At 32.9% G+C, this 14,913-nt stretch overlaps 1 protein-coding gene across 1 annotated transcript; it reads left to right on the forward strand.

Moving 5' to 3' along the window:
- The first annotated feature begins 1,985 nt into the window (after positions 1-1,985).
- On the forward strand, positions 1,986-14,159 carry LOC104590371 (disease resistance protein RGA2-like). Its single transcript, XM_010249013.2, has 2 exons — positions 1,986-2,340; positions 10,153-14,159. The coding sequence occupies exon 2, from the start codon at positions 10,485-10,487 to the stop codon at positions 13,779-13,781; it is 3,297 nt and encodes a 1,098-aa protein (XP_010247315.2). The 5' UTR covers positions 1,986-2,340; positions 10,153-10,484; the 3' UTR covers positions 13,782-14,159.
- The last annotated feature ends 754 nt before the right edge of the window (positions 14,160-14,913 follow it).

The raw sequence follows: 14,913 nt of genomic DNA on the forward strand, positions 1-14,913 counted from the left end.
AACGATAAAAATCTTAAACAAAGAAATAGAACTTTGCAAGTGGCATACTTGCATCTAGGGAAGGTCTACTTGTAGATTGCAAGTTCCCTCAAAATACAAAAATAAAAAAGAAATATCAAAAATAAAATATTTGCAAGATGCAATTTGTTCAAACATTTCTGGTCAGAAAATTTCTGGGCCAAGCCTGATTTCAAATCTCTAGGCCCAACATGGAGAGAGAGAAGTGGGTAAAAGTAAAATAAAGAAAGGACCAGTGTGTTTAAATTAGGGAATCCGAACTGGAGTTGTACCGTATCATCTACGCTTTTTATTTTTCCGGGTAAATTAATTGTATTTAAGGGGCGTTCTTTTTTAGATTTTGAGAGGAGAGAAAGTTTGTCGATGAGATTTTGGTTTCCATTGACCAAGAATCTTATGCTCTTCTTTTATATTAATGTGGGGACCATAGAAAGTTTATTTTCTTGATCATCTCCTAAATAATTGCCCTTTTAATAATAGATTTTATTAATTAAAATAATCATTTTCTTTTTTTTTTAGAAAATAAAAGAATATGAATAAATATATTTACCTGGGTAAAAGTTTTCTAAAAAAAAATTACCTAAATAATTGCATTTACTTAGATAAACAACTTATAGAAAAGTGAACAGACTTTAGTGAAAACTTTCATTAAAAGCACATAAGGGCCTGAAACAGAAAAGGAAAATGGAGCTGCTTGTTATTTCGTGAGTTGTTACCAGTCGAATTCACATATGTGCCCAAAGGGGGCTCTGCCCCACAATGCTCCACAGCATATCTGGAGATGATGAGACATCATCGAGAGATGTTCCTAATACAAGGTAGGGGAAGCTCTGTGGGGCATTATGGGGCTTTTCCTTTGTAGGGCGCAGATATAAACTCTTACAAGTCAACTTATAATTATGGAGCTTCCCCTTGTGGCGGGGCAGATGGGCTGTGGGGCATTATGTGTACTATTTTTCGTTAAGAATGGAAAATTTTAAAATAAATAAGGTGAATTAACTGTAACTCAAAGCTTTAAGGAAAAGTAAGGACGGCTCAATACAGATTATGGTTTTTAAAAATGAATTGGTGACTGAATCGGTTATCGGTTTGAATGAACGGATTGGCTATTTGACCGTTTGACCCGAATGGCCGGCCCATTTTAACAAATAAATAAATAATTTAAAAAAATTAAAAAATTGGAAAACAGTCAAAACCGTTTGAATGGTTCGAACAGTTAACCAGCTAGTTCAACGGTTTATTAACCAAAATCAATGATTTTGAAAAAAACACGATTTTAGAGAAAACAAAACCAATTCTTGATTTTTCCAATCCAACCATCTGGTCCAATCCGGTTTTGAAAACAGTGATACAGATTAAAACGGACATGAAACTTTGTTTCTGATTTATTACCATGTCAACTTGTAATTGATGTTATATTTAATATGAAAAAAGTCAACTTATAATTGATGTTATTTCAGACGACGAAGCATCAAATCACGTTTTTCTTGATGGATCTAAAAACAAAAATAAAGTAATTTGCAAGTTGCATCTGAACAAGGTCTACTTGGTAGTTTGCATCCATCAAAAATTGAAAAATTTGCAAGTTGCAACCTTAAAAGACTTTAAGGCTTAGGTGATGGTTTTACCAAAAAATACACTGCAATTTTATATAATTCAAAATGATAAATACCACAACTAACCCAACTGTATTGTGGGGCTAATAACTCCACTGCAAGTTGCAATTTATTCAACAAATTTTTTAGCCAACCCTGCGTCTAACGCTTTAGGCCCAGCTCAGCCTGACATACGTAGGTATCAAGTAATTTGAAATATTATCTATAATCTATGTTCTATTTTTAATTCTAAATCAGCTTGCTTCAAAAAAAAAAAAAAAAATCTAAATCAGCTTTAACTTCCGCGCATGACACAACCATTCACAAGGAGGAGGAGGTGCCCTCTGTCTTTCAAGAGTTTGAGACCTTTGCTATTCCAAACTTCTAAAGGATAAACCACAAGTTGGGTATTCAAGCTGTGGGGATTTCATGCTCTATGGCATTCTAAACATTTTTTTTGGTTTTCTATGGGCAAAGGCACCACTGTTTTCAAGATGACCCATCACTTGATCAGGTACAAGCATTTTCGTGGCCGTTTCCAACCTATTGAGTTCTTAGATACATCATTTTGAAACTGTTGTGGTTATTTTTTTTAATCCACGGACTATTTTCTTCTCCATTTGGCTACATTTTGGAGTTGAAGGAATCGTAAGTAGGAAAGAGGTTTTTAGCTACATTTTGGAGTTGAGAGGGAAGGAGATATAGCGTTTCTGATCTGATACAGCAGGTAAGCAAACTTGACCATTTTTCTTTTTTATAGAAAATAGTAAATACTTAGGAGGTGTTTAACAACGCGTGGTTGATTTTATTTTTAAAAGAAAACAAAAATATTTATTACATAAACAAAATTATTTTGTTTTTTTGCTGATGAACAATTATTTTTGTTTTCAAAAACAAAACCATCTTGTAGAACACCCCCTTAATCTGATATTTTGGATGTGCAACCTGATATCAAAACCAATTGTATTTATTTCTAGAAGACTGTTGTTTCAATAGTCTAGGAGCTTAGTTATAATCCTAGTTTAGTCATAAACAATCTAAAAAATTATACTATCATGCTTTTAATTTGGTGGGGATGTTCTAAAGGTGTCCATATTTTACAGAAGTGATTTAATGAAGTAGAGGAAATTAGAGAAGAATATAATACGGCCAGTTTTGACAACGGGGTGGAAGACAAACTAAACGAGTCTATTAGTTCTAGGGGTGCCCATTTGTGAACCTAATGGCACCTAGTGGCACCTAATTGTCATAAACGGTTGCAATTATTGCATTTCTTGGTTTTACCATCAAATAAAGTACAAAAGTTTATTCAATAAACATAAACAGAATCAAACACATACTTAGCTTACTATTAACTCTCTCTATCTCTATCTCTCTCCCCTCTTTTTCATTAACTCTCTTAATTATCTTTCCTCATTAATTATGCTATTAACTCTTTATCCTCCAATAATCCATGCAACTAATTCTCTCTCCTCTTAATTACTCCATTGAATTACCTAAAATTTATTACCTCTATCTTTATCTAAATCTTTTTCTACTTGATTATATTTTTATATATGTTAGATATATTTACACTAAATTTTATTAAAAAGTTAAATTGTATCAAATTACAATTTATAATATAATTAACTTAGTTATATTAAATTAATATAACAATTATTTATTTCATCATAAAGATTAAATTTTATTAATTATAATTTATAACCCGTTTAATATTCAATGGAATCTTATTAGTCTAAATAATCTACTTTCGTTTAAAAGTTAGTTAATTTTAGAGTCTATGGTTCACAAAGGTAGGTCAAATGTTTTGACCAAGTCAATGATTTTTGACAGAATAGTGGGCTTTAGGAATCCTTGAACTAGAAATAAGGCCAAATGGTGGTTTGAATGCTTCAGGTCAATGGTAGGTTGAAAACATTAAATAAAACATCATAAAAATTTAATCTATTTATATTTTATTTTGAAATATTAAAAATTATTAACCATAGTGATAATAATTTCATAAATTACTTTACTAAAATAAAAATAATTATTAATTGTTATTATTGATAATATTTGTTATTAATATAATAAAAATAAATTAACTAATAAAATTAATAAAATAAATTAAAAAATAGATCCATCTTATTAGTTTTATAATTAATTTTTATAAATTATTTAACAATTCTATACGCTTCCCCTATGTTTTGACCTTAACAACCCCCTATTGTTTTGAAAAAAAATGGTGCAAATACCTTCCTTCTATTCGTGTTCCAAATAGAGAATGCTGAAGTAATGCATTATTTTTTTTAAATATCAAATTTACCCTTAACCAACTTAATTCATATGCAACTTACTAAAACACTTTGTTGGGAATTAAAAGATTTGCTTCCTTTTACTTCACTTTTGCGTTTTTTATCTTACTTTGTCCAAGAATTAGAGAGAATTAATCTTTGAAAATTGTTAAACAAAATAAATTAGTAAACGATAAAATTGAAAAGTTTAAATTATGTATAATAATGCCTCAACAATGATAAAACTATTTTGGTAACTTCAGCATCTTTGTTATTGAAAGGCTAACAAAAAGAAGGAATTTGTTAGGGTGACGACACAAGGGAGGTTTATAGCATAGTTATAAGACTAGGTTTTTTATAATTTTACCTAAAAATAATGCAAAATAATAATAAACCAATAAAATTTAAAATTTAATAAAAACAATGCTTGAATTGTTAGAAACGTGAGGATGGGAAATTGACCATCCTCACTAAAGTGCAATTTGGATTATGATTGGATAAACTAGACATAATCCAAAAAACAATGGTTGAATTGGACTTGGGAAGCGCTCTACTTAGTTAGAAACGTCATAGAACTCCTTTCTTAATTTTACTTAACAAAGCCCATGCATTGTAGAGTCCCGACTAGTATATACTAAAACAAAGCATGACATGTTAGCATGATTGTCCTTTCTACCCCTTCTCTATTTTGTGATTTTTTTTCTCTTATGAATTCTTTTATTTTTAAAATTGAATAAAATAACTTAAGTACTAAATCCTCTTTAAGGCTTTCATCTCTCCTCATTAACTCACATCAACTCTCCCTTCTCTTTTCCATCAACTTCTTTAATTATCTCTCTTCATTAATCATGCCTTTGATTCTCTCTCCTCCAATAACTCACTCTACTAATTCTCTCTCCTCTCAATTATTCCATTAATTTGCCTAAAATTCATTTGACTCTTTCTTCTTTTTTTTTTTTTGAAAAATGAATAATAAACCGAATGCGTTTGCTTAGGGGTGATCATTTCAGCCTAGGTTGGGCTTGAGCTCACAACAAGCCCACAAATTTCAGGGGTGGACCTAGACCTAATACTTTAGGTCAGGTGCCAGCCCAACCCAGCTTGCAAACAAATAAAATTATAAATTTTAGTTGTTAAACATATTATAAATAGTTTAATCACCTAAACAAAATGTTTGGGTTGGATACAAGGGCTCTTTTTGCTTCAATCTTAACAAAGCCCATGCATTACATACGCCCCAAATAGAAATCTACACACACATACATATATACGTACATATGTATGTAGTTATGTATATCAAAGCCCTCAAACTAAAAAGTGGCTAGAAAAAGTATCTCAAAAGTTACTACTCCCACTCTCAAGCAAAAACTTCCTTCCTAAGACATGTTTATCCATTCAAACAAAAGTATAAGCTTCAAACAATAATTACCTCTACTCTCAAAAAGGTTAGTGGTAATTATCTCCATTAAAAAAAGTAAATTCATTTGAAATAAGGTAAGATCCATAAAGTGGGTTATTATTTAGAAATAAAACTTGATTCAATTGCTTAATTTAAATAACAAATTTGTACATCAAATAAATCAAAAAAAAAATAACACAAATTTACACCATAAAAATTGTGCACCAAACAAAAATTATCAGAATACTTGAATAAAAAAAATCAGAATACTGGTCCTATACTTAGTACGAAGGGTCATTCTCTAGTACACATAGTAAAACAAGGGAGGGTGTATCCATTTTATTGTTTCATATTTAAATTCCATTTAATTGGTTAGTTGCCATGAAATTATAATTTAAAATCCTATAATTAAAATTAAGAAAGTTAATAAAAAGTATCAAACTTTAGAAAGCTTTTATCTAATAATTATTAAAAGTTAAGAAATTAATAAAAATTAGTAGTTCATAAATTAAAAATAAAAATACATTTGATTTCCATTTAAAAATATATAATATTAATAGAATATTAAAATTAATAATAAAAAGTAAAATCATTAAAAAATAAAAACAAACCATTTACATTGCATATAAAAATAATAAACGCTCATCTAGAAATGTCATAAGGCTCGTTCCCCTTCAAGATGATCACTTATGACTTATACCAACCCAATCAAACTTGCAAATAGGCTAAGGCAAATCATGTGTGTTCCATATAAAAATAATAATGAATTAATTGAAAATGTTACATGGCTTCTTTTCCTAGAGTGATCATTTATGACTTAGACCAATCCAAACAAATTTGAAATTTTATGGGCTTAAGCAAACTATTTTCTTTTAGGCTTGGCCCAGCTTGGGTCCACTCCAAGTCCATGCATAATATGGGTTAGGCGCAAGCTAAGCAAACCCTACGCTTGACCCAAAAATTATATAAACATATTGTAAATATATATTTAGATAATAAATTTTATATAGATATATGGTATAATATATTAATAAATTTTTATATGAAAAAATTACCGATCAGTATTCTGTACTTTGGCTCGAGAGACAATTTGGTTCCCGAACTTTAAAATACGATAATTCAGTACCCAAACTTTCAAAATGTGACAATCTAGTACCCAAACTTTCAAAATCTAACAATCCAATACCTTTTGTTAACCAGTCCATTAATCAGCCATTAAGTGACATTTGAAAAGTCAAAATTGCCCTAAGAATGGCATCTAATTCTCTTTATCAATTATCCAAACATTGACGATAAAATGAACAGTCCCAAATTCTAGATTCTTCTAAATAGTCACCAACTTTTTGAATAGAAGAGGCTAGGATTTGGGATTTGATCAGTTTTTTGTCAATGTTTGAATGGTTGATAAAGAGAATTAGATGGCATTCGAAGGGCATTTTTGACTTTTCAAGTGTCACTTAATGGTTGATTAACGGACTAGTTAACAACAAGTACTAAATTGTCACATTTTGAAAGTTCGAGTATTGGATTGCCACATTTTGAAAGTTCAGGTACTGGATTGTCGCATTTTTAAGTTTGGGGACAAATTGTCACTCAAGCCAAAGTACGAGGTACTGATCGGGAATTTTCCTATATATATATATATAGAGAGAGAGAGAGAGAGAGAGATTAATTGACTAGAATTAAATAGACTTTAATTCACAAAAAAAATCATAGTTTTGTAATTAACATGGGCAAGCATGTCCCTATCCTAGGCGTAGACAAATATTATCGAGCATGGGGTGTTGGTTGGGCCAGGTATGATCAACCTTAAAAACTATTAATGCGCTATCAAAATCCAACCTAGGATCATCTATTTCTTTGGTTCATTACACAAAGGGTAGCCCATTCCCTAATTCCCATAACCCCAAAACCTTGGTGGTTGTGGGATACTAGGATTCGATCCTAATTCAAATCTAGAAATAACCAATTGTCGTACCAATTGAGCCACTCACCAGTTGGGTGGCTTAGGATTAACTTACTTCTATGTTCATCTATACATGTACTTTAATTTTACGATGTCTTTATGCTTCATTTCGCTTAAAAACATCTGTTCATCACATGGATCCGAACTAGTATCAACTATGGTAAATTAGAACAACACTTATAATGTTAGTAATTACATAGTATATAAAGATTTTTAACATTTCCTTCATATAATAATATTAGTAATGAAAAATAAGTTAACCATTATTACCTAATTACAAATAAAATTAATTTTAACAATAACACATTGTTAACTAATGGAATTGTATTATAATTAATTACTTTGGTTAATTTAAATTCCCTTTATTTACTGAAAATAAATTCCACTTAAAAATTATAGAGTTAATATATTATAGTAATTATTTATGATTAACTAGTAAAATCCTAAAGCATTAAAGTTAATTTTTATTTATTTTAAATTCCAATTAAAATGATTACTTTAATAATATTTTAGAAAAATTAGAAATTGAAATTAATTACAAAAAACACAAATTAATTTTAAAATTACTTTAAAGTTAACTAATAAATTAATTTTAAAATTAAATAATTCCAAATGTAACTAAATACTAAAAATAAATTAAACAAATGAAGAATTTTAAAATTTTCAAATTCAAATATCATTCCTTTTTAAGATTTTTATATTAAAAATGATAAAATCTTAAAATCAATTATAAGAAGAAAATTATATTATGAATTGATCAAACTAAAAGTGTATTCAATTAAATGGAATTTAAAAAAAAAGTACATAAATTCTCATTTTTAGAATTAATAAATGAATTTTAATTCATTTTAAATAACTCAATTTATAAAATTAAATAATTAATTAATAAAGCAACTGAAATTAGTTAATTGATTATAAATAGATTGCAATTTATACTAAATTAACAAATAAAATAATTTTACATTATTAAAGCTTAAAAATAACTAATAAAAGCTAATTAAATTTTAGATTTTAAAATTTGTAAACTACAAAATTAAATGATAAAATCTTTCAAAATTATTTAATACTAGTTTGAGGGCACGTGCTATGCAAATGTCCAAGTAAGGTAAAGATATAAGTTAGTCATATTTTCTGAAATTTAACTTTTATGACCAACACCAAAACTAATGCAAGTATCCACTTTAAAATAGTATAAATGATTAAATATTATAATTAATCATTGTATTAAAACAATTTCATTAATTTAAATTTCCAAAATTATTGGAATTTTAAATTAATAAAAATACAATTGGGAATGTCATACAACTCTTTCTACTTAAATTTTGGAAACCTATACATGGCACGGGTCCTCACTAGTATATAATTAATACTATTTAAAGATAGGCCCAGACTATCATCACCCCTAGTTGGACCGTAGCTCACTTGGTCCAAAGTTATCGGAAAAATAGAAAAGGGAATAGTATATTGTTTTAGGGGTTGCAACTTGCAAGGGAGCGTGGCCAGTGTATTTTAGGGTTGGGTTTCATAGATCAATTGACCTTGCCAATTCATAAAAAAGGGTTAGTCATACACTACCACCCTGTTGTTTGAGGGTAATATCACTTAGACCCTGAACTTTCACTTGTGACAACCGATTCTAGCACTTTGTCCCCTCCCTTTAATGGGCTTGACAGTAGAGACAAAATTACAAAAACATCCATATAAAATTTGTGTATTCTTTTGTATTTACTCTTTTTTCTGTTTATAGTTTAATTTTTATATTTTTGTTGTATTTGTTCAATTTTATATTTACTTCTTTTTTCAGTTTTTAGTGTTTGCTGTAATTTTCCTATCTTTTATGTTACCTAGTATATACATTCAAATGTTAAATTGAAGAGAAATGATCAAATCAGTTAAATGACTCAATGGTCGATAGGACAATGGTCTTTGTAACCACAAATGCTTGGGTTTAAATCTTTATAACATCATATTAAAGTATTTTAGATTTTATTTCAAGAAAAAATTGATTTCGAGCTAGGCCAGTTCCACAAGGTTAGTTCTCTGAATTGGTTCATGTAAGGTAAACCCCTAGACCCTGAAACTGGTCTAGGTGAGTGGGAGGGCTTAATTCCAAACTTTTGGAAATAGACCCTACCCAATAACAGATTGGATAGGATCAGTTCAAGACCAGTTAGAGGTCAATTCCACCCACTTTTGGCTAAAACCTATCCATTTACTCCAAATATTTTCTGTAATTTCCTATTTTTCTTCATTTTTATCCATTTTGTGCGTAAATAGTATCATAAAATGATAGAAGGGCATTTTGAACTTTTAAAAAGTGTTTAAATTAACAGACACGACAACCACAAGAAAATCCTATTTGAAGCTCATTAACAGATTAATGGTTTTGATAGTGAGCCTAAAAGTGCTGGAATCAAAAAGTTCAGTTCGGGGGATCATGTGTAACTACTCCGACAATATATGATTTACAACTACAACCCTTAGAAAAGGAAAAGAAAAAAACACTCTGACCTTACCTTTCACCATGCAGTATTAGAGGAATTATTAGTTAGTCCAAAGCACCATTATGAACCCAAGCTGTTAACAATTGAGCGGCAATTTGATCAAATCTTCTGCGAAACAGCTGGGTTCACGATGCTCCAACTCCAAGGGATCAGCTTTCCATTTGTAATGAGACACTATTCTGATCCTCTGATTGGATAACAAAGAAGAATCAGTGAATTACCTTAGACTATGGCCCAATTAATTAACTATCACTAAATGAAAATTGGCATAAATAAAGAACTTTTTTTGTTTAAAAATAAGGAATGCTTCTGCTTAATTATAAACCAGTTGCTATATGAAATGGTTCGCAGTAATGGGATGATATCCTTCTTTTTCTTTTTTTTTTTCTTTTTACAGATGGCTGATAACTTCTAGTAGATTCTCGACGCAGTCTGACTTGGAAGCATTGTTCTTTTCGCCACTAATTACGAAAGAAAAGAATTCATTAATACAGGGGCACATAATCATTAATCCCACATCATATGAATGTCTCACATTTCTCGCGTGATTCAAAGTTGAGTTGCCTAAACTTATTGGTCTGTGATATCCACGCCCATGCATGGCTGCTTATCTTTGTGCTTAGTCCAACCTTATTGAAGTAAAAGATTGGAACAAAGTGGTTTCTCACAATACAAAATATTCACAATCTTGCAAAATCTTCTCTTGCTCACGGAAGAAAGAAGAATAGAATGGCCGACCCACTTACCAGCATGGTTGCTCAAGAAATCCTGAGCAGGGTGATCGTCCTTGCAATCCAAGGGATTAATCTCAGGAAGGATTCAAGGGAACAACTTAATAATCTGAAAAAGAAATTAGAAATGATTCAAGGCGTGCTACAAGACGCCCAGAATCGACAAACAATGGAGCAAAGAGTCGGAAATTGGTTGAAGAAGGTTCAGGATCTAGCTTATGATGCCGAGGACGTGCTGGACGAGTTCACAATACTAATTCAGCAACACAAAACGACGACGACCAGGACAGACAAGGTACGCAGCTTCGTTAAGACGATCGTTACGGTTTCACCTCTCTTTAAGATTGCCGACAGAATTAAGAGCATAAATGAATCTTTTGACAATCTTGGAAAGGAAGCGACTATCATGCGGCTTGTGCCTACAGACAATGAGACTGTTGAAAGTCGAACCACCCATTCCATGGTAGACGAATCAGAAGTCTTTGGAAGAGATGGTGACAAAATGAGAATCCTAAGCCTTTTAATTAACCCAGATGATGGAAATAAAGCTATTTCGATCCTCCCCATCGTAGGTATGGCTGGACTCGGGAAGACCACCCTCGCTCAAGTAGCATTCAACAATGGCGCGGTAGTAGCACATTTTGATGAACGTATGTGGGTTTGTATCTCGGTAGATTTCAACATTGAAAGAATTTTAAAACAAATCCTAGAAAGCCTTGGAGAAATGAATGTCATATCAAATCTGGATGTGATGCTCCGTAGCCTTCAAAGTAAGTTGATGGGAAAGAAATTCTTGCTAGTACTGGATGATGTCTGGGATGAAAATCGGAGCAATTGGAATACGTTAAGAGGTTTCCTGTTGAAAACCCAAGCAGCAAGAGGGAGCAAAATTATTGTGACTACGCGCAAAGATGAGGTTGCGAAAATCATGGGCACACTTCCGACGCATCACTTGGGACTATTGTCAAAAGAAGAGTGCTGGTTAATTTTCAGAAAAAGAGCATTTGCTGAAGGATCAGCGGCACAAGAGACTCCAAGACTGATTGAAATAGGAAAAAAGATGGTAGACAAATGCAGAGGCCTACCTTTAGCAGCAAAGGCTCTTGGAAGTCTGATGTACTACAAGCAAGAGGAAGAGTGGGTGTCTGTCCAAACAAGTGAAATTTGGGATTTATCAGAGGCTGAATCAGGTGGAATCTTACCAGAATTGAGGTTGAGCTATGACCATTTGCCATCCAACATAAAGCAATGCTTTAAGTACTGTTCTGTGTTTCCCAAGGATTACGAGATCGATAGAATGATGCTTATTCAGCAGTGGATAGCACACGGATTCATAGACTTTCAAGGGTCATCCAGTCAAGCTGCAGCTAACAAAGAAATGGAGGATATCGCTAATGACTCGTTCAATTACTTACTGTGGAATTCTTTCTTTCAGGACGTAAAGAAAAATGAGTATGGAGACATCGAAACAGTGAAGATGCACGATCTTGTGCATGATCTTGCACAACATGTTTCCAAGGCTGAGTGTTTGTCATTTGTCGAAGACGATAAGGTTAATGACATTACTATTACTACTGATGTTCGGCACTTATCTGTGTATGCTCCAAAATTACCGAAGTTACTGAATGTCTCAGTATCGTATGAGGCGAACAAGCTCCGGACTTGCCTTTTGTGGCTTAATTTTGATGATCTTATGAATGTTTCCGACTTACTTGAAGGTTTTTCTGTTGACAGGCTTTCGAAATTTAAGTGCCTGCGTGTATTAGATTTGGTGGGTATCACTCACTTGCCAGCATCATTCCAAAAGTTCAAATTACTAAGATACCTTGACCTGTCAGAAAATCAATGTGAAAAATTACCGGAGTCAATCACCACTCTCTACAATCTACAGACGCTAAGGCTCAAGAATTGCAGGAAGCTTAAAGTGCTTCCCATAGAGATGCGGAAGCTCATTAACTTGAGGCATCTTAATCTATTCGGATGTATTAGCTTGGAAAAGATGCCAATGGAGCTGGGGAAATTACTTTGCCTCCAGACATTACCCATGTTTATAGTGGGTCGAGACAACGGATATGGTATTGAAGAGTTGCAAAAGCTAATAAACCTAAGAGGTTTATTAGCAATTACAAATCTAGAGAATGTGAACGATGGAAGAAGAGCCAAGGATGCAAAATTAGAAGACAAGCTTTACATCCAGAGATTGGATTTGGAATGGTGCAGGCCATGCGATATCAACATTCATCATGATGTGGATTATGATGATGTGCTGGAAAGTCTGGAACCTCACCCAAATTTGAAGGGGTTGCAAATTAGTAATTTTGGGGGCAGTAGATATCCTGGGTGGATGAGGGAGATTGAATCATTTCTCCCCAATTTGGTCGGAATAGCACTAGATGGATGCTGGAGATGGGAAAATCTTCCCATGCTTGGTCATCTACCATTGCTTAAGATTCTTGAATTACGCCGGATGATGTTTAGACGTATCCAGTTCCATGGAGAAAACAGTAGCAGTGATGATGGTGGTAGCAAGCAAGCAACAACAAAACGAATGTTCCCATCATTGAAAACCTTGTGGCTGACAGACATGCCTATGTTGGTGGAGTGGATGGAAGTTTCTACCTCTTCTTCTTCCTTTTTCCCTTGTCTCGAGAAGTTAATCATCAAGAAGTGCGCCAAGTTGAGAGTGACACCAGATTGTCTGCTTCCTTCTCTCAAGAGACTAAGGATTGAATCCAGCAATGCCATGTTGCTAAGTGAAGGATCATTTGCAGCCGAACTCACCTCTCTTACTTCCCTTCAAATAAGTAACTGTGAAAAGCTTGAGGTTCTGCCGGAATGGTTGCTAGAGAACAATAAAAATTCCCTCCGCCATTTGAGTATCATGAAATGTCCCAAGTTGGAGGCTATTCCCAGGGAAAATCTACAAGTCCTCACATCTCTGAAGACATTGAGGATAACTGATTGCCTGTCTATGCCTAATATTTTATGCTTGGATGATCTTCAAATGTTGAGATTGGAGAAAGACAATGCATGTGAAGAAATTCGGCTGTCTAATGTTGATAGCTCACTGTCAGTGCTCTCCATCGCACTAGAACCAGAACCAGAACCAGAACCAGAGTCAGAGACAGAACCAGACCCAGAACCAGAACCAGAGTCAGAGACAGAACCAGACCCAGAACCAGAACCAGAGTCAGAGACAGAACCAGACCGAGAACCAGAACCAGAGTCAGAGACAGAACCAGACCCAGAACTAGAACCAGAACTTGAATTTTATGCGGCATGCGAAGAATTTTGACATTCAGCTGTCAATAGGGCTTTCCTTGGGAGGTTGTCTGGATTTTCTCCTAGTGGTTGTAGTCAGGTTGTCTTTAGTCAGTTGCTTCCTGGTTTGGTTGGTCTTGTCAGGTTGCTGTTATGGTCACTTTGCCCCTCTGTTCTTGTCTCTATGTTGCTAATAAATTGATCTTTTCAAAAATGAAAAAAAAAATCAGAGACTCACAATGGAGGGTAAGGGGGGTGTTTAAAGCACAATATTTTACGTGAGATATGGGAATAGCGCTGTTTTCTTCCCTTAATTTCTCTTGTAACTCTATCAATAAATCTTATATTGTGATGCCTCTCCACAAAATAATGTGATATGTATCTAGTTACCTTCTACAAAAAAGCAGTATATATATATCCAGTTTCCTCGGTTTATGTTAGCCTAGTTATTGATTCTCCTTAGTTTAGTATCTTTGGGCTGTGTTTATTTGTGGTGCAAACCTCGATCTGATACATTTGTACTCAGTTCCAATTTGTAACTGCTTGAGTTTAGTTTTTACCCCATATAGAATTACAAAGTGGTACTTCTACACTCCTTTTGCACCACCTTTCTGTGTAAATTTTACTTCTGAAAGGTTCATATAAAATTGCATTGGTGAAAGAAGAGCTAGAGCAGGGCAAACAATTATATCTTGTTGATTTGAGAGGACTACCACTGTTTTCATTTTCAGTTAATCTAACAGCCGGAAACACCACTAAAGTTGGTTTTGACATCACCGGCAAAAGTTATATATCAGTGTAAATATATGCTTGCAAGTATACCTTTGAGGAGTTCCATTCCTAATTTTTTTTGGGGTTCTTTTTTCAGTCCATAGTGTGGATCCATGCCTACATACTTTGTTCTTCCTCTGATTAAGGTTTGTCATCAAGACCCTTCTTTCCCATTGATTAGTGTCAAGAAATTGTTCTTACTTTTTTCTTTAGAATTGATCTATTTCTAATTCACAGATGATGATTTAACTGGAAATAACGCATTTTTTCCAACAAATTAATGAGAAGGCCAGCTGTCTTCCTTTATTTGCAATCTTTTCTTTGAATTAAAATGAATTTTCTAAATGTACTCTTTGTTGTCCAATGTCCAATATTCGTTATTTTGATTGTTTCTG

Source organism: Nelumbo nucifera, chromosome 5 (assembly GCF_055504915.1).
Source record: "Nelumbo nucifera cultivar China Antique chromosome 5, China Antique-T2T, whole genome shotgun sequence".
NCBI lineage: Eukaryota > Viridiplantae > Streptophyta > Magnoliopsida > Proteales > Nelumbonaceae > Nelumbo > Nelumbo nucifera.

What these genes read in the sequence shown, in the direction of transcription:
- LOC104590371 (XM_010249013.2), top strand. Translation starts at nt 10,485, where the DNA reads ATGGCCGACCCACTTACCAGCATGGTTGCTCAAGAAATCCTGAGCAGG.